This window comes from Nyctereutes procyonoides, unplaced genomic scaffold, assembly GCF_905146905.1.
Source record: "Nyctereutes procyonoides isolate TBG_1078 unplaced genomic scaffold, NYPRO_anot_genome, whole genome shotgun sequence".
Lineage (NCBI taxonomy): Eukaryota > Metazoa > Chordata > Mammalia > Carnivora > Canidae > Nyctereutes > Nyctereutes procyonoides.
Window position 1 is genome coordinate 8,673,531 of NW_026575031.1, and position 25,275 is coordinate 8,698,805.

The following is a 25,275-nucleotide window of genomic DNA, read 5'->3' on the forward strand; positions in this document are numbered from 1 at the left end:
GCCCCAGGCAAATGGACACTCCTGTCAGGCACGCCATTCGAGGGGCACAGAGATCACTCCTCGGTAGTCCAGAGCAAAGGCCAGACCTCTCTTTAGGTAAGGTTAATTCTTCATTGTATAATAGGGCATGCTATAAAGTAAGTCCCCAAAGATACAGTGTGGTGTGACAGCTAGAAGCCTGGCTAGATGTAAAAAAATATTTTAAAATTGTTTTAGATTTTATCTATTCATTTGAGAGAGACAGAGAGATGGAGGGAAACAGAGAGGAAAAGCAAGGTGATGGGCAGAGTGAGGCAGAACGGAAGCAGACATCCCACTGAGTGGGGAACCTGATCCCAGGAACCCAGATCATGACTTGAGCCCAAGTATCCCAAGTATGGGGACTTGGGACTGAGCGACTAAGCTACCCAAGCGCCCCAAGTCTGGCTTGATTTTAAAGCCTCCAGTTCCAGTCCTGACTTTGCCACTCTTGAGTTTAGTGATCTTGCACAAGTTGCTTATCCCTTGTTCTTGCCCACCAACAAATCTGGAAGGCTCACAATTTCTGAATTCCAAATTGACTACAAACCATAGTAATCAAAACAGTGTGGTATAACATAAGGATAGACAAATAGATCAATCAAATAAGTCCAGATATACACCCTCCCAACCACAGGCAATTGATTTTCAGTGAGGGCGTCAAGATAATTCAATGGAGAAAGAACAGCCTTTTCAACAAATGGTGCTAGAAGAGCTGGATACCCACATGCAAAAGAATGAAATTGACCCCGTATCTCACACTGTATACAAGAGTCAACTCAAAATGGATCAAAGATCTAAATGTAAGGGCTGAAGCTATAAAACTATTAAACGAGAACAGTTGTAAATCTTCATGACCTTGGATTAGACAATGTTTTTTTAAATATGACACCAAAAACACAAGTAGCAAAAGAAAATATAAATGGCACCATCAAAATAAGAAAGCTTTTGTGCAACCCACAGATTAGGAGAAAAACTGCTAGTCGTATATTGGATCAGGGATTTGTATGTAGAAAATATAGAGCATTCTTAACAATAAGAAAAAGACATAACCCAATGAAAATGGGCGAAAGATCTGAATAGACATTTCCCTAAAGAAGATCTATAAAAGGCCTACCATATGTGAAAAGATCCCTAACATCATTAGCCACTAGGGAAATGCAGATAAGATATCACTTTATACCCACTCCGATGATTAAAATCAAAAGACAGACAATAACAAATGTGGGCAAAGACATGGAGAAATTGGAGCCCTCCTGCAATGCCGACAGGAATGGAGAGTGGAGCAGCAGCTTTGGAAAACAGGTTGGCAGGTTCTCAAAAGGAGAAGCAGAGAATTATTATAACCCAGCAAGTGCACTCCTAGGTAGACGTGCAAAAGGACAAAAAACATTGTCCACATACAGACTTGTACGTGAATGTTCATAGCCACACTATTTGTAACAAAGAATGGAAACAACCCAATGACCATAAGGTAAAATGTGGGCCATCCACAACTGAATTTTATTCAGGCATAGAAAGGATGAAGTACTGATGCTTGCTACCACATGGATGATCCTTGAACACATCATGCTGAGAGAAGGAAGCCAGACACAAAAGGCTGTATGTTTGTATAATTCCATTTATAGGAAATGTCCACAATAAGCAAATCTATAGAAACAGAAGGTAGATTAGTCATTGCTTAGGGCTCGGGAGGGAGGGTTGAGGTTGACAGCTAAGGGGTGAAGGGTTTCTTTTTGGGGTGATGAAAATCTCAAAATGACCGTGGGGAGGTTTGCACAACTCTGTGAATACATAGTAAAAGCAATCGAGTTGTACTCTATAGATGGACAAATTATGTGGTATGTGGATTACACGTCACTAAAGTTGCTTAAAGATAATAGAAGAGCGAGGAGAGGAGGAGGGGATGAAGAGGAGATTCTCAGGACACAGCATGATGATGCCTGATGTCTGGAGCCACCTCTCGGTCAGGCCATGCCCTGCCCTGCCTGCCCCCACTCCTGGTCTGACACCTGCAGCTTGTACCCCAAATCTGTTTTGCCTGGCAGGAAAGTAATCACATGTAAACATTTGTCTGGTCGGACCAGATATTCTACACACTGATCTGGTGAGGAGTTACTTTCAGCTCCTCCCAAGCCAGTGATGAAAGTAAGGGAGAACTTGGGGTACCAAGCAGCCCGTCTGGGCCGTGAGACCCACTGCAGAAGAGGCCAAGGCCTGGACAGCCCGGGAACTCCAGCCCAGTGAGGGCTGTGGCTGTACCCAGCTGTGCTTGGGTTAAGGCCCTAGCCCCTGGAGGGTCATCAAAGCGCTGGGGTCCCTGAGCAGCCTCAATTCCTCGCTGTTGGAGGCCTGGTGCCCAGGGCCCGGTGCTCCATGGCAGTCCTCAAGGCCTGCAGAATGGCGCCCTGGCTGTTCCGTACATTGTAGTCACTAAGCTGCAGTAGATGATCAAAGTCCTCCTCCTTATAGGTCATGTTGAACAGGTAGTAGGGTGAGGTGGTCCCAGTGAGATCCACCTGGCTGGCTGGGAGCTCTGCAGGGCTGCGCTGGACACCTGCCCAAGGGTGAGAGGGGTGAGGGGTAGGACCCAGAGGCTCCCTGAGCTGAGTAGAAGGAAGCCTCGTGGCTGGTCGTGGGGTTGGGCTGCTCCTCCCTGAAGGGGCTCCTCACTCCCCACCACCCAGCCCTCTGTTCCTTTGCCTAGAAATATAAATGTGGATAGCAGGGTACTGTTCGGAGATATGAAGGGTTGGCTGCTCCCCACACTTCCCTGTAGCAGATGCACTTCCACTACGTGGGCGACCCCATGATCTCTCTCTGTATCACCTTCAGGGACAAGGTAGAAACAGCTGGACAACAAAATCATTCAGGCTAGTGAAGATTTCTGAAATCTCATGATGGAAACACGAGTTTGAAAGCCAAAGGGATCTTTGTTTTGTAAGAACCAGTTTTGGTCAAAAGAGAGAGACAGAGATAGAGACAGAGAATTCCAAGATGTGGGCTGAGCTTGTTAAGGGTAAAGCTGGAAGGTTTGGAATTAGAGTGGGAACCAGAAAGCCAGGAATCACATACAAAAACAGAAAATAGGCTTTCCCACCAAAAGGGCCTGAGCAGTTGGCGGGAGGTAAGGATTGGAATGCATGTGATGATGGTTTACAGAGTAGAGGCCCAGCTTCCTGAGAAAAGACCACAAGCTGGGCCAGGGTGGAAAGGTAAAAGCCAACTGCAATCCCAGGTAGCTTCAGGAGAACCTGAGAGCCAGGGGCCTGGGGCCACTCTGCCCTGGCTGTCTAGCCCTCCAACCACACGGTGCCCGGGCAGGGGTAGAAATGTCTATAGACAGGACACAACGCAGGAGGGCCTCTGGATACAGGGTTCCCACACACCACCCCAGAACAGGAGAGCAGAGGAGCCCGGGTGGAGTTGGGGTGTGCGGGCAGGGGATCGGCAGGGGGTGGGGGGTGGCAAAGGAGCCTGGGGTCCTGACCTGGGCCAGCAGCACAGTGACTCTGCCAGCAGAGAGTCCCTGCAGGGATGTGGCATCCCCAACGGATGTGTCCCAATGGGGTGGGACTAGCCTGCGGACCTCTTCCCTCTGCTGGCCACAGGAGCTCTGGGAAGGGTGCAGCCAGTGCCTCTGAAGGTCCAAGCTGCCAGGCTGTTAGGAGGGGAGGGGACGCCTTACCAGGGGCTGAGTGGTCCTTGAAGGAGGCGTTGACCAGCGGGAAGTGCAGCAGGACAGGGGCATCAGGGCAGGTGGGGTCCGAGAAGAGGTGGCACTCTGTCGGCTGGCGTTGGTCCTGAGGGCTGGGGTCCACTCGAGGGAATGGCAGTCCCAGGGCCCGGCAGTATAGCTCAGTCTGCTGCAGGGCCTGGTTGGGGAGAGGGGAGCCCAGAGAGAACCAGCTACTTCCTGGTCATCTCAGGTCAGTGCTCTAGAAAGTGAATATTCCTCAGCCATTAGAAACCACAAATACCCACCATTTGCTTCGACATGGATGGAACTGGAGGGTATTATGCTGAGTGAAGTAAGTCAATCGGAGAAGGACAAACATTATATGGTTTCATTCATTTGGGGAATATAAACAATAGTGAAAGGGAATAAAGGGGAAAGGAGAAAAAATGAGTGGGAAATACCAGAAAGGGAGACAGAACATGAGAGACTCCTAACTCTGGGAAACGAACTAGGGGTGGTGGAAGGGGAGGTGGGCAGGGGGTGGAGATGACTGGGCGATGGGCACTGAGGGGGGCACTTGATAGGATGAGCACTGGGTGTTATTCTATATGTTGGCAAATTGAACACCAATAAAAAATAAATTTATATAAAAAAAGAAAGAAAGAAAGTGCTACGATAGCTCTAGCCCAAACTGACTGCTCAGTGTTGAGACAACGTGGTCCTGACCTGTGTGTGACCAGCTAAGATACACGGTGCCTCAGAGGGAGGTGAAGGATTCCAGTGGTCTGCAATGTTGTTTGGTCAAAATCTTTAGGTGAGGGGTACAGACCTAGCACTCCTGCTCCCATTTGGGATTCTGTTGCTAGGTTATTCAAATCCTATAGCCTAGAGGGCCTCAGTAGGGGACCCACTTCTGTACCAGGACCCTATCCTCCCCTCACTGCCCACCCCCACCCCCACCGCCCTGGCTCCTAAGTCCCCAGGGAAGATTTGAGGGGATGGATGTGGGCAAGCCAGGGGCTCCTCCCAGCTTCATCTAGCAGTTCTTCTTGGGGTGGGTGTGTCCTGCTTCCTCCCTGCCCACCTGTCCTGGAAGCCCAGGGCCCCAGCATTCCCACAACTCCTCCCAACCAAGGACTCTGACAGGAGCCTGTCTCCCTTCTCTCCCTGTGGGGACCCAAGAGCCCTGCAGCATGGCCTGGCCTGCAGAATGTCTGGGGTTCCCAGGGGGCAACCAGACCCACCTCAAAGGGTGCGGAGAGGGAGTAATCCAAGGAGAGTATGAGGTCCAGCCTTCGGCCTGGCCGGAACATGGAGGGACAGCTAGTGTTGAGGAAGTAGCCAACATCTACCAGGCAGAGCCGGGCTCCTGAGGGGTCAGCTGGCCAGGGGTGGAGTCTACCTGGCAGTCTGATGGAGGAGGCAGTGGCAGTCAGGGGCAGCCACTCCGCCACAGATCATCTACGACTCCGACTGCATTTGCTTCCAAGTCTCCTTCTGACCTCTGGTGTCACTCTCTGCATGCACATGCCACTCAGCCCCTCCCAAGACCCTCTGCTGGCCAACCCAGAAGGGGATGCTTTGGCACCCCCAAGTCCTCTGCCAGTCCTAACCATGGTCCATCCCCCAACCCCCACCAGGAGCCCAAGCTTGTTACCTAGGGATACAGGACAGGGGCCCTTACCTGCCCAAGTGGAGAAATCTTTGTGGCTACAATAATCCTGGTGCAGTTGGAGGCCCCGGAGGAAGTTGCAGCTGTGCTGGTAGAGTGGCCTGCTTGTCAGGAAGCCCTTAAATGCCTTGGCCAGGGCCGTTCCAGGTTCCAGCCATGAGGCCGACAGCCATGAGGAGGTCGTCAAGGAGGCAGGAGACTCCTCTGGGCTCAGAGAAAGACACTGGTCCAGTGAAAGGCCCTGAAATGCCTGGGCCTGCCTCCCCTCTGATAGCGCCCCTCCCCCAAGCATCTGAAGAGGAAGTGGCTTCATTCCAGGCTCCCCTCCCAACCCACTTCTTACCCAGGTTCCTGATCTTGTCCTTGATGTGCTGCTTCCAGGTGTCACCAGAGTTGGTGAGGTCGTACCAGGCATCCAGCAAGTTCAGGGAGAAAATGTTGCTCCAGATACCTGAAGGCCAACCACCCCCGGAAGTCAACCTCAGGCCTCAGCACTCCACTTCCCATCACCCCCGAGGGCCGAGGGCCGGGTGGAAGATGGGAGGCAGGTGGGCTGCTCCTGCAATGGCTCTTCCCCAAGGCCCAACCCCAGCAGCGCCCAGGCCCAGAGGCCCCTGCCCCGGGGCCTGCCGCACCGGAGAGCAGGAACCGTGCGCAGTCAAGGGAGCCTGGCTCAGGACTGGCCAGAATCTTGGGAGTAACCACCACTCACCTTCCAGAAAGCAGATGCGGGACTCCGGGAGCCTCCTCATCAGCCGCCCCATGAAGAACTCGGAGCCAAAGAGCTCCGTAGGGACAAAGGCTCCGTACTTCGGGAACCCGACCTCATAGGGGGAGAACTCCACCCACTCTATGGACCAGAGGCAAGAGGCAGGATGAGAGGAGAGTGGGCTGGGGGGAGCTCCAGCTCTGACAGGGGCCAAAGACACTGCCCACCCCCGCAGGCCCCAGCCTCCTCCCTGCCTGGCTGACTCCTGGGCTGACCACTCCCCCCTAGCACCCACACCACCAGGACAGTGAGCTCTGCTGCCTGCCTCATCTGTCCATCAGAACTGCCTCCCTTCCAGAAGGCTGAGCGATCTGTCAGGAGTTTGCTGCTTGAATTCTCTGAAAACCAGTGGGGTGCACAGGAGGCATGTATGTGTGGGTGTCCATATGAGTATGTGTGTGTTGGAGGGTTACGTGGGTGGGACTAAAGACTGTACCCTTGAAGTCGAGGGTCTCCAGATCGTTCTCTTTGACATTGAGGCTCAAGTAGAGGGGCAGAGGGTTCTGGCCCTGCTCCAGTGCTGCTCTCTGTTCCGACAGCTTCTGATCCATCACCTGGGGTGGGAGGCATGAGGCTCTAGGTGTGGTTGGGAGCACCCTAGAGGCAGCAACCCTACCAGGACTTGGGGGGGGGGGGACACAGGCTGAGCGTGAGGAGGCAGCTCACCATTGGAATTTGGGTGGCATGGGTGGGTGCACCCATCCGGTTCCCACTCCCACCCCCATATTCTGACCAGATGCAGGGTCACCATGTAGGCCTACAGAGGTTGCACACTGCATATCTCAAGAGAATGCCATTCACAAGGACTACAGTGTCAACAGTGACACTCCACCTCTGTTCCTGTGGTGCATGGCCCATCTTTTGGGGCTGAAGGGTGGAGGGGATGTGGAACCTGATGCACAGCCACAAAGGCACACATGCACACACACGTATCGCTTTCCAGAAAGGACAAGAATCCCCTTTTAGTATACGCTGTAAGCTCTGTCAGGGGATGGGCTGCCCCTTCTAGGTTCACATGAATGCAGTCCAGGTCTCAACCCCTCTGAAATGTTTTCCAGGCATCCTTGCCTCCTCCTCGCCTGCCCCCCCTTTCCTGCTTTGCACAGTATGAAGCTGTACCCCATTGTTTTATTCTTGCCCGTCTTTCCAATTTTCTCTTCAGTAAAACTCAAGGTTCTGCCTTGATGGCAAGAACTATGACTTGCCTTTTGGGAGAGCCTCCCAGAGTTCTAGGGGCACAGAAAGGTCTCATTCTATGCGGACCAGAGATGCCAATAGGGTTCATTTCCAGCATCAGCAGGGTTAATGGTGGTGGCTGCCTGGAGCCCTGCCTCGGGAAGGAGCCTGCCACAGATCCTGGCTGCTTCAGATAGAGCGGGACCACACATGCACCATCCCTGTCTTGGGCTCTCTCAACTGGAAGGCACCTCACTCAGCAGCTAGACCTAGGGGGTTCCCAAACTGCCCGATCAGCCCTTATTATCTGATTTACCTATAGAATGTGCTATAGACAGGTTACTAGGTTTCTCCTGAGAATCAGCAGAAGCCACTGAGGAATCTATTTTTTTCTTCAACCTCTCCAGGTGATTCTGATGATCAGCCAAGTGTATGTCCCGGGATTCTAGCCCCACCTTTCCAATGAGGAGTCCCCCTCCCATAGCGGTGGCAAGGCCCCAGCATCCCCCAGTATCCTTCCTCCTCCTGCAGCCCTCTGTCACTGATGTGTCATCCTGCCCGCCAGCTCTACAGTGGTACCTACAGGAAAAATCCCCAACTGCTCAAGCCCCTGGCACCTTGTGTCAGCTACACGTCAGTCTCGCAGGTATGAATGTGTATATGTGCTGAAGAGGGAGGGAGCCTGATTAATAACTGCAATTTATCTTCTCAAAGTCTTTTTGTTCAGGAATCCTGTTTACCTGCTCTTTTGACACATATGATGAGGTTAAATGTGTCCTTTTACTCCAGATGCACCATTTCTGACCCAGGGTAAAGGGTCAGCACACCCCTCCATCTACTGAAATAATACCCAGTTTTCTTTTTTCCTTTTAATAGTTCGCCAGTGGTGGCAGGCCTCTGGATCCCCAGCCCCAGCCCCCCGTCCTGTTCCAAATGAGCATCCCCAACCCTGCACAATCCTGCAGAGTACCACTATGATGACTCAAGGGACTCCCTGAGGTGTAGAAGCTGAGTGCAGTGTTGGCGATGCCTTGACAAGGTCTAGGCATTACATGGGCAGGGGGGCAAAAGGCAAAACCTTTCTGGCCAGAATTGAAGGAAAACATGTAAGACCTTCTTAATTCAGGAAAAGACAAGAGAAAAACTAGAAGTTTCTTCCTGAGGCATGATGAGCAGCTTCTAAGCAGTTTAGTACTTGCCAGCAAAAGGTTAAAGAAAAGTTTCAAAGACATAGTTTGAGAACCATTGATTAGAACTGGTATATTTTACAAACAATTTTTTTTAAAAAAACTGAAGCAATATTATAGAAGGGTGTAGACTAATAAGGTTCTGTGTAAAGTTCAAGGTATACTATTTTTCTAATAATATTAATAACATTGTGATTTCTTATGGAGTTATATTTTCTGACATTTAAAATGACTTTTGGAGCTGTTCAATAGCATAAAATAGAGATAATAAATGCTTTTACCTGAAAACTAATTGGAAATACTCACTAAATTTGTCTGATTTAAGAATTATTTTAAAAAGCATACAATGAATGTTAGCTTTAAGAGATAAAGCATGATAGCTTAAAGAATATTTGAAAAGCTCTAATATTGAGACAAAAATTTTAAAACCATGTGAGCATTCATCTTTAAGGATGTATTGTTTGTTCAATAATACAAGATTTTTTTCTTGTGAATCAAAACCTTATTGTCTTTTTAAAAATGACTATAAATCTTATGCATAACACCATGCATTAAGTCCTACCTGAAGGATCAGATTGCAATTAAATAAAAAGTCTTCTCTATAGCCTCAGATCAAACTGATTTTTTAGCACCTCATAAAGTAAACAGTTAAAACAAGCTTCTCCCAACTCTATAGTAACTAATTGCCTCCACTGCGCAGAAAAGGCGTTAACAAAACACAATATCCTCACAAATGAACATCATTAGCTTAAAATGTAGATCAAAAGAATACATAGGATATATTAACAAGACAAACAACATTTCAAGTAGTTTAACTGGTTTTATAAATTAAATGCCATTTCAATAAAAATTTTTTTAAAAATTATTTAATCTAGAGAGAGAGCACACGAGGAGGGCGAAGGGCAGAGAGAGAGGGAGACAAGCAGACTCCTTGCTGAGTAGGGTGTTATACAAGGGGCTTGATTCTAGGGCCCTGAGATCATGACCTGAGCAGAAACCAAGAGTCTGATGCTTAACCAACTGAGCCACCCAGGTGCCCCTGAATAAAATTTCTAACATGTCTCGTGAAACTTGACTAGTGGATTCCATTACACGTATAGAAGAACAAAGGGCCAAAAGGAACCAACATAATTCTGAGAAAAACCAAGGTGAAAGATGGGGTTAAATCTGCCCTGTCAGATACCAACATATATTACAAACGTAGAGTCTCTAAACCAGTACAGTATTGGCACGTGTTCAGAAAATCAGTCCCATTAGAATGGAAAAAAGCGCAGGAAAAGTCCCATGAATATATGAAACCTGACATATGACATAAGTAGTAATATGATTTGTAGAGAAAAAAGAATAAGTGACATTTGGAAAGTTTGCTATCCATATGGAAAAAAATAAAATTGGGATTTGTGTTAACATAATATTTGAAGATATATTCTGAGTGAAGTCCTGTGAAAAACAAATCTTTAAAACATTTATAAGGATACATAGGAAGATATTTTATAACTTTAGGAGAGGAAAAGATTTCTCTAAGAAGACCCTAAAAGCACAATCCATAAAGGAAAAGAATGATACACTGGATTATATTAAAATTATACATAGAAATCCAGAAGAACAGATAAAGGATTAATATCCAGACTCTACAAAGAGTTTCCAGAAAATCTTAAAGATGAATTAATAGAAAAATGGAAAAGGATTTGAGTAGGTGATCCATGGAAGAGGAAGTCCCAATGACAAATATACTTGAAAATATGATCGGTCTCACTAAAAATCAAGGAAATGGAAAGCTACAATAAAATTTTGTATAACACCCATAAAATGAACAAAAAATTAAGTCTGAAGCATGTGTAGAGAAAAAGAAACTATGAAACTCTGATGGTGGGAGTGTGAATTAATGAAACCTTTTGGAGAACAATTTGGCAACAGATAGGAAAGCTGAAGATGTGTGTACCCAATGGCCTAACAATTCCACTGCCAGGTATGTATCTTCAAGGCTCAGAGAATCTCTAAAAGTTGTGCACAAGGAGACTTGTACAAAACCATTTGTACAAGTAACATATTTTTCTTAAGGATGTATAATAAAAGGTATACATAATAAAATATATAATAAAGGTAAATAAAGCATGTCATATAATTATACATTATGTATTATATAATATGATAATGTATATAGACTGAAGATATGAATGTGATGATAAACCTAAATTCAGGGTAGTGGTTACTTCTGGGGATGGGAGGGAAATGGGACTGGGGAGGCATCCGCAGGAGGCCTCAATTCTTTCTGTAAGATACTATTTCTTAGGCTGGTTGGTAAGATCATGCATATTTGTTACATTATTCTTTACGCTTTATGCATTTTCTTAGATCTGAAGATTATTATAACATTTAATAATAAATATTACTTTTATAACAAATATTTTTAAACTAATAAATAAGAATTGTTGGTAATTTTCAAGTAGCATTGTTCTTACCAGCAAGAATAAAATTTTTAAAAAGATTTAAAAAAATTTATCTATTTGAGAGAAAGAGAGGACATGAATGGGGAGGGCAGAAGGAGAGGAGAAGCATGCTCCCTGCAGAGTAGGGAGCCTGATGTGGGGCTCTGTCCCAGGACCCTTAGATCATAACCTGAGCCAAAGGCAGATGCTTAACTGACTGAGCCACCCAGGTGCCTCAAGAATAAAGTTTAAAGAAAAAAAATTCAAAGTAAATTCAGTTTTGGTTAGTTTACATGATAATCTTTCTTGGTCAAACTCCTGACACCCAAAGATAAGGTAAGAATATTTTTCTCTGCTAATATATTTGTTAATTTGTTATGCATGTTAAAGATACTTTTTTTTTTTGCATTTTAATTGTTCCAAATGCTTTAAAAGAAAGGTTCAGGGGATCCCTGGGTGGCGCAGCGGTTTGGCGCTTGCCTTTGGCCCAGGGCGCGATCCTGGAGACCCGGGATCAAATCCCACGTCAGGCTCCCAGTGCATGGAGCCTGCTTCTCCCTCTGCCTGTGTCTCTGCCTCTCTCTCTCTCACTGTGTGACTATCATAAATAAATAAAAATTAAAAAAAAGAAAGGTTCAGATAATTATATGTGGTAAAACAATACTAGAAAAAATTACTGATTTTAATAATTCTATCAGTTAATATAAGATTTAGCAATTGACTTACTAAACTTTCCTTAAAGAAGCAATTTGTAAAAAATGTTTCTGCTCAGTTTGGTCTTCATCGTGTTACAATAAACAGTAAAAAAATATAATAGCTAACAATGCTAACTCTAAGCCAAAGCTCCACTGAATGCTCATAATAAGCCTGTGAGATCAAAGTACTATTCTCACTCATTGCCACTGAACAGATGAGAAAACTGAGTCCGGAAGAGGTTAGTAGCTTGTAACTAGTCACTTAAAGAACACATAGCGGGATCCCTGGGTGGCGCAGCGGTTTGGCGCCTGCCTTTGGCCCAGGGCACGATCCTGGAGACCCGGGATTGAATCCCACGTCGGGCTCCCGGTGGATGGAGCCTGCTTCTCCCTCTGCCTGTGTCTCTGCCTCTCTCTCCCTCTCTCTCTGTGTGACTATCATAAATAAATAAAAATTAAAAAAAAAAAAAAAGAACACATAGCTAGTAAGAGGAACTGAGATTAAATCCAGGGAATCTGGCTCCAGAGTCTGTGCTTTTTTTTTTTTTTTTTAAAGATTTTATTTATTTATTCATGAGAGACAGAGAGAAGGGAGGCAGAGGGAGAGGCAGGCAGGACCCCGGGATCAGAACCTGAGCTGAAGGCAGACGCTCAACCACTGAGCCACCCAGGTGCCCCTGGAGTCTGTGCTTTTAACACTACCATGAAGATATAGAAGAAGACATTCTATATTGCAGTATTAATAAAATTAAAAATATTCAGGCAATCTCACTGACAAAATGTGAAAGTTTTGTTTACTTAACTGATTCAGGCATTGACTCATCCCTAAGCTCCTGAGAGATCCAGAAATCTCTATTTCACGGCAATGAAGTGAAAAATAGCCTGACACAAAAAGGCAGCATCCCAAAGTACAGCAGATGCTGAGACACTGTGGTCCCCATGTCCTTTCCCCACAGATCCCAGCCTCCTGCACCCTGCAGGATATGCGCACGCACAATAGCTAAGGGTGCAACTGCCTTAGCCCCGAGGCTGGTGTGCTCACATCCTGCTGTGCAAGCATCGGTGCCCTACCTGGCCATGTAGCATAGACTCCAGGACGAGAGCCCACAGGTCCACAAAAGTTGTGGGGTAGCCCTGCTTGGCCCGCAGCTCCAGCTCCTGGCGGTAGCTTGCTAGGCGCTCTGGGGAGAAGGCCTCCAGCTTGCTCTTGGCCAGGTGCTCCCTGGCATATTTGATGGGTCCTTCAAGGTCCTTCTGTGACCACTCAGGGTCCCCGTAGAGGTGGGCCATGGCCCTGGGAGAATAAAGGGACAGTATGGTGGGAGACAGAGGCCCAGCTTGGGTCGCTGCAACTCTTCCTTGCCACTGTCCCTCTTCTCCCAACATGGTGCTCCTGCAGCCCAGGCCCTGTCATCTGGAAAATGTGTCTTGGGGGTTTCTCTCAGATCAGCTCTGTCCAATGTAAATATAATGTGAGCCACATATGTAATTTGAAATTTCCTAGTAACCACATTTTGAAAAAGCAAGAAGAGAGCTATAAAAATTAATTTTAATAGTATATTTTAATTCGATGTATCCAAAATTCTCATTGCAACATGTAATCTACATAAAAAATTAACATAAATGTGTTTTTTTTCAACCTAAGTCTTCAAATTTTATATTTGTAACACATCTCAATTTGGACTAGCCACATTTCAGTTTGTTGATAACCACATGTGACTAGCGGCTACTCCACTGTACAGAGCAGATCTAGACCCTACACCCATCTTCATGGGCCTGTCCTGAAGAAGCCTTTTAAGACTCTGCTTGTCGGGATCCCTGGGTGGCGCAGCGGTTTGGCGCCTGCCTTTGGCCCAGGGCGCGATCCTGGAGACCCGGGATCGAATCCCACATCGGGCTCCTGGTGCATGGAGCCTGCTTCTCCCTCTGCCTGTGTCTCTGCCCCTCTCTCTCTCTCTCTGTGACTATCATAAATAAATAAAAATTAAAAAAAAAAAAAGACTCTGCTTGTCAATAGCCATCACCTAAAGTCCCCTGAATTTACTCCTCTTTTACTACTTAAAGTCACATCTCAATAAGACTCAAAGGAATGAATCTCTAACAGTGAAAAGTCCCACCTCATTATAATCAGGGTCGGGTATAGGGAGGCAGTGTTGTCTTTGGGTAAGATAGCATCTCTTCATCGAAATTTCTTCATCTATACTATAGGGACAGTAAATAATAAACTACCCTAGAGAGTGTTATGTGGATTTAAATGAGGTAATAATGATTAAAGAAAAAAAGAGCTACCAATTTGGGGTTCCTGGTACATGTCAGACAAGGTAGAAGTGTTTTACTTGGGCTATCCTACTACGATCCTATGGAGTATGTACTACTATCACACCTATTTTGGAGATGAGTCAACTGAGAATCAGAGGAAATAAAGTTGCCCAGTAAGTGCTGTTGCAGAAACTCAAACCCTAGCTCCTTCTGAATCAGCTGCCTTACTCACACCTCTTCTGTCGTGTGGAATGGATGTCCTACAATGCCTCTCTCACGGGAGGACCTCTGTGATATATACTTCCTCCCTTTTGAGAAAGCCACTTGGCACCCATCAAACCGTACTGCTCACACCCACTTGGCTTCCACCATAGAGGGTTCCTCTAGTGTCTACCCCATCTCCTCTGAGACCTGATCTCTCTACTCTTCCAGTCCCCAGGGCCCTCACCATGTAGAGCCTGAGATGCCACTGAAGTAGGTCACACAGTCCAGGAGGCCCAGCTTCTGCAGGGCCAACAGGTGGCCGTAGAGAGAGGTCATGGCCCGGGCACCTCCTCCTGTGGCCATGATGCCCACAACAGGGACCTGGACCATACACAGACATTGGTTGGCTTAAGGACCAGGATGGAGCTGCTTCCTGGCTCCAGGGAAGGGACCTTGTGGTCAGGCCTGATGGAGTCGGGGTTAGACATAGCACCCCAATCCTCCCTAGCAAGTGACAGCTCTTATCCCTGGACAGGACCTGAAAGGGAGTGAGAACCCCAAAGCTTACCCCCACCCCCACATGTCCACTGCCATCTCTGCTGACAAGAGTGTCTGGAGAGGGCAGAGGAATCAGGTACTTCCTTAAGGCCATTCCAAGGTATTGCACCCACATTCCCCTGTACCCCCAAACCTCATCTTCCTGTAGGTCTCTGTCCAGCTGCAGGGCCTGCTTGAGGGCTCTGGCCACCACTCGTTTCCTCCTGCTCAGGAAAGCTTTCTCCTCGGCACACAAATCATAGCCCAGGCGCACAGCCAGCTCCTTAGGGCTGGGGCAGTAGACGATCCAAGGGTCAGGGGGCACTACAGAGCTCAGCCGCTGACTGGCCAAGCCCACGATAGCTGCCAAATTACCTCCCTGCTCCCAACCCCAGGGGCCATCCTTTCCACAGCACCCCCCTGCCTCGGGACCACCCTGCACGGTCCCCCACAGATAGGGATGTCCCTTACCAGCCCTCAGCCTTGAGCTGCAGCCTCACTCCTGGGGTCTGAAATCAAAGCAAGAGATCAAGTTAAAATATTCTAGACCCTGGGGGCAATGTGGGTATCCCCTGGGGGCTTGGGCTCCCCATCTTTGTTCTCACTGGCACTTCCCATGCAGTTGAGGCCACTTACATTTATAACAGGAACGTTAACAGTCACCTCCTTCCCCATGGCCAAGGACCTCAGGGGCACAGTGAGGTGCCCAGCTGACTTGTCTGAATTCCAGTCATTGTTTTCAGAGCTCTGGAGGGAAATATTCATTCATTCAACCAATCCTTACTGAGTATCTAGACAGTGACCCGGACAGAGTCCCTCTCTGATAATAGAAAAATAATCACAACACTTACAATTTTTATAATTCTAATTATTATAATAGCTAATTATTAAAATACTTGCTAATATTTTTGTTCTGAGGTATGTATATGAATTTATAACAAAATAGGTAACGAATGGATGTTAGCAAATGTCGCAAAGGAAAAAAAATGTTGTAAAGGAAATAAGCAGTGTGATATGATACAATAACCAAAGGTGGGGTGTGGGAGGTCAAGGAGGGCCCCCCTGAAGAGACCCCCTTTGAGCTGAGATCTAAAAGAGGAGGAAGGGGAGGAAGGAGAAGAGGAGGAGGAGGAGCTGGCAGCCTTGGGAGGAGAGACAGAACACAGAAAGCACTTGGCATGTTGGGAAAGAGACAAACACTGGAGCATCGTGAAAGGGGGGGAGTGTGGAATCAGATGAGGCAGCAGAGCAGAGGTGGGCAGAGGCCAGGCCATGCAAAGCCTGGCAGGCACAGAGAGGGCATTTATCCGAAGAGCATTGATGCAGGAGCCATTGAAAGGTTCAAACAGAGGCTGACGAGGCACAGCAGCCCCTGTGCCCGCTCTGGGCTCCTAGTGAGTCTCCCTGTGTGCCAAGGGCTTAGCACCTAACTTGGGGAGATAGCGTTGGCCTGAGAGGGGCCATGACAGCTGGAGCTGGCCCTAAGTAGGAGAGCTCCGAAGGCAAGACCTACCCTCAGCCGCACACTCAGTTCTGTCTCTTGGGCTGCCAGGTAATGGAAGCGGAAGGCAGAGGCCGTACCCAGGGCAGATGTCTGCGTGTCCTCATATGACCCCTTCAGCACCAGCTCCAGCTCCAGCTGCTCCTCATCTAGGTAGCATAGCAAGTGGGCAGATTAGCCTGAGGGGAATGAGAGCCAGGCCTCTGAGCCCAGACCCCAGGAAACTGGCAGCACTACTCCAACAGGGTTGGGACCTAGAAGCTTGGACCATGGTAGACCTGATTCTGGAAAGGGCCCTCCCACAACCCCCATTGGACTCCCACCTCCTGCAACACACCCTCCCCCAGGTCAGGGGACCCTCCTGCCCAGAGGAGACTTGTTGCCTTTGTGCTGTGTGAGCAAGAAGAAAGAGGTTGAGCTCTGCTGCTCACATTCTGCCCTGCACAGGTTTCCCAGCCACCCCATCTAGCAGAGACCGGATCTGGTTCTGAGCAGACCTCACCTGTGACCTGGGCTGTGCTCTCGGCACTGTCCAGACGGACATCCAGGCATGACAGCTCTCGGGCCTAGGGCAGACCAAATCATGGGCAAGGGGCTCTGCAGAGAAAGCTGAGGTCCCCTCAAATTCACCCTCTGAGTCCCACTGTCCCAAATCCACCACACACAGAACAGGAAGTGGGGGCCAGAGTGGGATGGGAGGCAGAATTACCACCCTCCACCCCCAATCTGCTACGACTGCTAGGTCAGATGTTCTGGAGCAGCCAGGAGAACCCCTACCTCCACCCCGTGCACACCCCCAGCAAATCTTTCCAAGATTTGCCAAACTTCAGGGATCTCTGAAGGCCACCCAACCCTCAGGCACCGTTTGGCCTTCCTTGCATTTCTCTGTGGACTCAGCGTGGAGGGTGCCTTTTACAACTGCTCCCAGAACAGTAATATGCAAACCATGGGTCTACGGGATGATGGAACGATTAGGGAAGCCCTTAACATTTTAGCAACGGGAGTATCTCCCGCTGGCCTGCCGTTGACCAGCTTGCCAAGTGAGCCTGCTGCATTCGCTGCAATGCATGTCATCTGATGCCCGAGCACACCCAGCTCCTGACTGACTCTCTCCCATCTACCTGCTGAGTTTATCAACCCACCACTGGTCTTCATCATCTCAGATAAAAAGCAGCTGCCATAGGTATGACGATTTTAATGTGCATTTATTGAAACTAATACTAGTTCATCAAACAGGCATGGGTACGACCCTGAGGGCAGAGGCCTCCTGCAGTTTGGGGCTCTAGGTGACTTATCTCACATTAAGACTGGCTCTGCTCCCCCAGATCATGCCTGTGATGCTGGCCGACCTCTGAGTAGAAAGCTTCTAGTGCATTCTTTATCACCCATTCCTGTCCACTGCAGCTTTGTGAGTTTGCTCTGTTTTAGAAGGGCTGACCAAGACTCTCTACCATCTCAAGGAGGAGCTGACTGACCCCCTGCCTCTTACCCAGAGTCCCCAGGCTGGAAGCACAGCGCCCTGGAAACTCCCTCTGAGCCTCTGCTACTTTAGTGCTATCATCCCAGCTGGGCCCGGCTTGCGTGGCTTCCTCATTACCTTCTGAGTCTAAGAACTAGGAGTCCATCACAGGTGACGAAACACTATCAGGAGCACCTAAAATTGCCCCGACAGTCCTTCAGCCACTGGATCTTGGGCCAGAAGCTCCTCCCAGTAGAGACTGGGCCTCCCCCCCTCCATGTTTCTGACAGGCCCCAGCCCCAGGGAACCACCCAGCTGGGAGGCCCGGGGGTGGTCTTACCACAAAGTCCTGTCCCCGCCTATCCTTTCTGCACCGCCCACCTCAGTGGGTGCTCTGGGGCCCTGTCCCTTGCTCCCTCTCACAAGCCTGGGGAGGGTGGGGGGGTGGTTACCACAAGGACGTTGTTGGTGATGAGGTTTTCTGGGCAGTCTGACCTGGAAAAATAAAAACACCTGGAGCTCAGCAAATGCTGCTTGCACTGAGCTGCCCCCAGCACCCATAGGGCCTCCCTGGGTGATGCTGAGGGACCCTAAGATACCATTCAGGGTGAGGGAAGTACTTCTCAAGAGTGCAAGGTGAGGAGAGAGGGGGAGAGTGGGGCCAAGGAAGCAGTGACCCCCTTCTCCTCATCCCTGCAAGAGGACCCCCCAGTGGTGGAGACACAAGGGACAGAGAATCTGGGTCAAAGACATTTCCCTCAGTAAAGCCTGGGTCTTGAGACACTCCCTGGGCTGTGTGATGATTACTAACGTTTTTTCCAGCAAGAACTCCACGTCCAGCTCCTCCTGTCCCTGAAATCAAAGATGAGCAAGTCATCAACTTTTACACATATCTTTGGAGCTGACAGTTCTTGGATTAGGCACTGTCTCATCTCGAGCAGTCCCCGGGGCGGGCGCGGTATTACGATTCTTCCCACTTCGCTGACGCGGAGATTGAGAAGTGGGGAGAAGATGGGCTACTTGCCCAGGTTACCCACAAGTTGAGAAGTCTGCAGAGAACAGGTCTCCCTCTGGCAGGGCTGAAGGAGATGAAGAGCACAAGCCAAAAGAGGCTTTTTTTTTTTTTAAGATTTATTTATTCATGAAAGACACAGGCAGAGACACAGGCAAAGGCAGAAGCAGGCTTCCTGAGGGGAGCCTGATGTGGAACTCGATCCCAAGACTGCGGGATCATGACCTGAACTGAAGGCAGATGCTCAACCACTGAGCCACCCAGGTGCCCCCAAAAGAGGCTGAAGGATGCCCAGGGCCCATCTCTCCCATTCTTCTCGAGGGGGGACCTGACCCCAGAACCCTGCCTCCCATTCCCTAGCCTTCACCTGCTGGAGAAGGAGCAGAGACCTTCATAGAGTGGCCTCAGGCACTGAGGCAGGAGAGATGGAGCCATGTCCCAACTGCCCCAAGGGTTAGTTACACTGAGCTGTGTTTCCATTGACATTAAGTTCATCACCACTAGAAACCTTCCTCCCACAGTTGGCTAAAAGCTCTCGGTTGAGTGATTCAGTCCTTAACAGTCTAGTAAAGGCTTCTCCTTTCCTATTAAAATGCAAATATTTCAGGGAGGGGTTTCCCTCTTGCTGAGGAAGAGTTCTAGGCTGCAGCATCCCACCGGAAGGGAGAAGCTGTGTGACTTCCTCAGCCTGGGGCCTAGAGGGGTGGGGTGCAGAGGGGTGGGACCTCCCCACTTACCTGGGGACACAGGGAGAAGGTCTTCCGGAGCAGCTCACCTGGCTGGACTTCTGAGACGTCATAGAGAACCTTGAAGCAGGCATCATCCTCCGTGACTGAGTCCTCATCATAGACATTTAGCTCCAGAACATTCTGGGGACCCGCAAACAGCAACTTAGCTCATTTACCCATTACTATACTTCATACCTGTTGAGCCTTTACTTGATACCCAGGGTCAGAAAAGATCATTAGGCCTGCACACTTTGTACTTCAAAATAAAAATAATAGTAAAACTTAAAAGCACTGAAAGAAATCCAGCAGAGTTCCTAATCTCCCCCTGCTAATTTTTGTTTTTATAAAAATAACATTATTTCAGCCCTCCCTCACCTCTGTACCCTACATGCTCCCAAGGCACCACATGTCCTGGGCACTGTACTAGGAGTCTTCCATGCATTATGTCATTTAACCTCATAACAACCCCATCAGAAAGGTATTCTTACTGTCTCCATTCCACAAATGGGCACAGAGAGGACCAGGAACTTGCCAGAGGTTAGGCTCACAACCACACAGTGGGTCCCACATTCTTTCCCAAACGGCACACCCAGGCTGGGAACAGAGACACTCATCCCCAGGGCCTCTAAGCTGGGGGTGGGAGGGGAGTGTGCTCCCAAAGAAGGGTACAGCCTGTCCTTGAGTGTAGGGTCCTGGCCTTTACCTTGACCTGACTCTGGATTAGGAAACTGAAGGTCTCATTCCATACAGGATGGCTGGAGTTGGTGATCGTTTTGGTCTTGAACTTTGTTCCAGGTGCGGTTGGCAACTGCAGGGTCACATAGGGGTCTGCCTGGCTCACTGCCAACGTCAAGAGACCAGGGGGAGAGAGAAATCCTTACACTCCTCTCCTAGGGGCCTCACCAGGTTCTTACCACGACCCTGGCAGCCCCTGTGGGCAGCCCAGCCCAGCCGCCAGGTTCTGGTGGGCCTTTCCCATAGGACCGGGTTGTCACTATACCCTTGGAGCCCAAGAAATAGTTACTCACACAGGTCAGTCCAGCCCAGGTTCCGTGCCTCCAGGACCCTCACAGTGAGCTGCCAGCAGGCAGAGGCCTCCCCCTGTAGAGAAATAACAGACGGCTCAGTCCCTCCTGTTACTCATGACAGGGCCCACCACTCTGAGCTGAGTAACGCTGCCAGGAGCTCTGGGACCAGCCTTTGCCACCACTGTCCTCAGGGCCGTGGTTCTGGGCATGGCAGACCAATCAGGGGTAGAATTTGTGGGGCTCCCCTCCCCTGCCGGGACAGAATTGGACAGCATGGTGGTGAAAGCAGGGAAACGAGGGCCTAAGGAGTGGCCACCACACTGGACATGTCAGTTTGGGCCTGCCCACCCCCAGAGCTCCCAAGGAAGGCAGCCCTTTGGTGAAGCACAGGACTCTGCTGCACCCCCCAGCGCCCTGGAGGGAGGTGGGACTAGCAGGCAAGCTGAGCTACTCCCTCTCTCTTGGGTGTGAAACAGGAAACCGCAGGAGCATCAGGCCACTAGAGGAGCATCAGGCCACTATGGTGAACAGGAAGCCATTGTGTATTCAGACACCTTGGAGGCCACATCTGCCCACTGACAGGCCTGACAAGGAGGAAGAAGAAACTGCGAGGGCACAAGCTCATGGGGGCAGACGGAGCAGAGGTGCTGAAGGAGAAGGAAGGCAGACGGGGAGTGCCAAGTCCTTCTGGGGACAGGCACAAAGGGGCTCTCCTCAAATCCCTACTGCTGATGCCCTTGCCACTGCCTGGAACTCTGGGGCCTTGGGCTTCTGTTCTTGAGGCCTAGCTATGTAGCTTTTTCTGGGCGCCCTGCACACGTTTCTTATGGAAAACCCCTGTGATCAGAGACCAAGGTAGCACTGTGCTTGTGGGACAGACCTGTGGCCTCCTGGGGCCTCGTGGGGTTTCATCACACGGTGTTGTGATTAAACCAAAGAGCTTTTCTGCCCTGTGCCCTCCAATCACTGGTCCCCTCCGTGCCTGTGGCCCCAGAGTCTCCTGCCAGGAACCCTCCCGGGCTCTGCACAGGGCTGGCTGAGTCTGCACGACCAGCTCTCTATTCCCATAGAGAAATTTAAAGGACGATGGGCCCCAGCAGAGGCACTCAGGACTAGTGCCCTGTGGGTCCCCGCCTCACTCTCCTGCGCCTTCCTGCCGAGTGTCTTTATCATTCCTGTCAACTTTCTGGTAGAGCACTAGTGATGCCCCAACCCTCTGCATCCTCCCCCTGCCCCTCAAAAGTATTCTCGTTTCTCCCCTCTTGGGGATTAACTCCAGTGCAATGTTTTGACTCTACAGGCCTTAAGCCAGAGCTCATAAATGGCAGAGACGGCTTTTTAGACCCCTGGTTCCATTTCCTCCCTGCACCCAGATTCCATCACTGCCTGCCACAGAGAAAGTGCTGGCCAGGATCCTGTGGCCCTGGAGGGAGGGAGCTGTGGGGTGGGGGTGGGAGGTTGGAGGTGGGGAGGGTGGAGGACAGAGGCAGCCCAGATGCCCCCTCCTCCAGACCATAGCCTGTGGGCTGCTCTAGAGCCACCCAGGGCTACCAAGTGCACCCGGCTGCTCCTACCCAGCCAGTCACCATACCCAGTTTGAGCATCATTGTCCATTTCTCTGTCTGGTCACCAAAGCCTCTCAACCTTAGGAAACCCATTGTCCCCTGGCAGGATATTTTCCCCAGGGTGAAGCCCCATTTCTCATCACCTCTAAAACCATCACTAGCACAGAGCACCACAGGATGGGCTGTGACAATAAATACAATGTCAGGTCATTACTCAGGGAGGTGGAGTGGAGTGGGCAAGGCAAGCTCCCAGCCAGGATATTTGGACCTTAACCTTGGTACTCTGCTTACTTGCTGTGTGACCCTGACAAGTCACTGAACCTGTCAGTGTCTCCATTTCCTCAAATGTAGTGGGACTAGTTAATAGAGGCGAAATGTATTAATTCCTATAGAATGCTTAGCAAAAAAAAGAAAAAAAAAAGCAGTTTCTAGATAATTGCTCTTATTACTATTTATTCAGTGCTTGTCATATTTCTAGGAGCCACACTAAGCTGATTACATATCCCAACTTAATCTATCTTCCTGACAACCTCCTAAGGTGGTACATACAAGTGATACTCTCATTTCCTCCCATTTTACAGATGAGAGGATTGAGACTCAGAAAGGACAGCTTGCCATAGGTCACAAAGGTCAAGGCCAGAGCTCACATCTCCTATGCTGTTCTACCTTCCCAGGATTTTGCTCCTTTGTAAAAGCAGGCAAATTTCCTCCAGTGCCCTGGAGATATCTAAACAGTAGAATTTCACAGCTTTGTTTTAGACCAATATGAATATTGAACTAACTAATATGATTCTCCTGAAGGCTTTGGGGCTTCCCTTTCTCTGTTGAAATGCCCCTCCCCCATCTGAAATACTGCCTTAATTGATGACTGATCCTGAATGTTATATGCTATGGAGGGAGGGCTTTTCCAACATGGATCCCCGCCCCCCCCCCACTTCCTGTAGGATCCTGAGAGTACTTTCCTGCTGAGAGTCTCAGCTACTTTTCTCCCAATGCAGGGACCCCAGAGCCTCCTCTAGCCTCCTCCCTGTGTAGAGCTTCAGTGTTGGCTCTTGCCCATCACAGGGGATGGGACCCAAGCAAGTATGACAGGGCTGGAGTCCCCTTACAGGAGTCCAGACCATGGGCTCTGTACCATGGGGTCTTCACCAGAAAGAGAAAAATGAGCAAGCTGCCTTTCGGCCTGCTGGCCTCCATTGGCCCACTGTCGTAGGGGAAGTTGGAGGGAGGAGGAGTGGAAAATTCAAGAACAGCCTCAGGCCCCATATCTCCTGAGTCATGCTGAGCTGATGGTCCTGGATCACACAGCAGGCTTGTCCCAGAGCAAGTCCTAGATGGCAGGCCTGCCCTGCCAGCCCAGCTCCAGCAGGAAAGGGCTGGGTGAAGCCACTGCCGAGGCTGCCCTAGGAACCCACTTGAAGGCTGAGGGTTAAGTCCTGATCTTGGAGACTCAACCAGTCCCAACAACATCAGCTGGAGACAAGGTACCTTCCAGGCCTATGGGCAGACTCAAGCTCCCAGGGTCACTGCACCATAGGCTTCAGTTTTGCCACTGGGCTGGGTCTAGGGCAGGCAGAGGGCAGCAGGAAAATGATGCCCAGACTTCTCCAGGAAGATGAGGATGAAGACAGATACTGCAGAAACCTCCACAGCTGGCTTCTGGGGCTCAAAGCCCTGATGGGAGGAGCAGATTGAGCCAGAGCTGTCCAGCCCTTCCACTACCCTGCTCCTGCAGCCCTGGATTCTTCCCAGAGTCCCATCAGAGCGTTTTCACTGGTGTCCACCTTGGTGGGTGGATGCCGTGCAGGGAGGGTGGGGGCATCCTCTAGACCTCAGGCTGATAGGGGCTGGGGCAGCAGGTGCTGTCCTTCAATGGAGGGGTCCCTTCTATATTTCCTAGGATTGCCTGGTACCTGGCTTGAGCCAGGCAAGTCTTCTCCAGGGACACCAGTCTGGAGCTGCTTGACTGGATTTGACTCGGGCCTGGGTTTCCAGAAACCTGGCAAAGTCTGAGAATGAGGATAGTGAGCTTGATACACTTAGCCTCTTTCATGGCACTGCGTAGGGCATCAGGAGAGACCTGAAGAGCCAGTCCCTCTGGCCGGGGTCCATAGCAGAGGATGAGAAATCTGGGCTGAGAGGAAGCATGTGGAAGGAGTGGGGTTAGCAGTTTGTAGACTTATTTGACCTGGTTGCAGCCTCATCTCTTGGCCCAGTAAGTAATTGGCTGTGGATAGGGAATTGGCCTGGCAAAACTCTTGAGACACACAGGGTGGTTCCTTGGCCCCAGCCAGTTCCAGAAAGTCTACTACCTGCAGTGATGAACTGTGGGCCTGGTGGGGCGTCCTTGTGTGACACGCAGCCACTGTGTTCTCTGACGCGGCATGTGAGCTTTTGCAGAGAGGAGGGTGAGAGGCTCTAAGGGGGAGGCTGGCTGGTCACTCATAGAGGAGAGGGTAGGCTCTGGTCTCCCAGGCCCTCACTTCTATGGATGCTGGTCATCAACCTACCCCACCCACTCCCCATCCCCAAGCATAGACTCTTTTATCCCCTGCCTCCCATCTTGACCTCTGCCTTGTCAGAGACCCCAGCTCTGGTACCCGGGCCTTCTGCAGAGGCCAGAATCACTTTGGTTTTAACTGTGTCACGCTTCCCATAATGCACCCCAGCCCCAGGCCTTGCCCTGAGTGATGCCCATGGGCTTGGCGACACTGTTACCTGGTGAGGATGGCCAGGTGGTCCCCTAGTTGTCAGTCTTTCCATACCAACCCTCTGGATCCACTCCAGGACCAGCTCCTGCCAAGTTGCCAGCTCCCTGGCTGGCTGGAAGCAACTATTCCAATGGGATAGGACTGTGACTCTGCCAGCCTCCGAGGAGCCACGATCCTATAAACAGGTTAGAGCTCCACCCCTGGGTCACTCCCTTAGCCTAGCATCTTCTCCTTTTCCCCAAGAGGCTGGGCCAACCAGCATCTCCAGAAACTCCTGGCAGGGCTCCAGGACCCGCAGGTGGAACACCCCTTTCAGACATGGGGCATCAGGACTGCAGATGCTGCAAGGAGAGGGGACAAGGCCTAGGAGCAGTGGCAGGAAGCTGGTTCCCCTGAGGCTGAAGGTCTGGGCCAGGGTAGGGGCAGAACTGTGGAAACCCTGCAGCCCAGCCCCAGCCTGAGCCAGGCAAGCCTCCTAGTGAGGAGGGCTGAACATATGAGAGCAGACAAGAGGCCTGACCTTGGCAGCTCTCTGCAGCCAGGATCCTGGGTATCATAATAAAGGCAGTCACCGTGGCATGTCCTGACCAGAACTTGGAGAGTACAGGGGGGCTCTAGACTCTCTGGTTCTAAGCCTTTCACCCTC

General features: G+C 50.0%; 1 protein-coding gene across 1 annotated transcript; it reads right to left on the reverse strand.

Annotated features, from left to right (window-relative positions):
• Positions 1–1,623: 1,623 nt before the first annotated feature.
• PLA2G4D (phospholipase A2 group IVD) lies at positions 1,624–24,760 on the reverse strand. Its single transcript, XM_055316890.1, is given in 21 exon segments — positions 1,624–2,575; positions 3,707–3,893; positions 4,942–5,060; positions 5,063–5,107; positions 5,382–5,573; positions 5,713–5,820; positions 6,082–6,219; positions 6,575–6,692; positions 12,697–12,919; positions 14,333–14,469; positions 14,780–14,915; positions 15,097–15,134; positions 15,262–15,372; positions 16,139–16,275; positions 16,629–16,692; positions 18,038–18,080; positions 18,397–18,437; positions 19,335–19,466; positions 20,029–20,165; positions 20,354–20,426; positions 24,637–24,760. Coding segments are annotated over 21 exon segments (2,451 nt in total). The 5' UTR covers positions 24,682–24,760; the 3' UTR covers positions 1,624–2,348.
• Between the last annotated feature and the right edge of the window lie 515 nt (positions 24,761–25,275).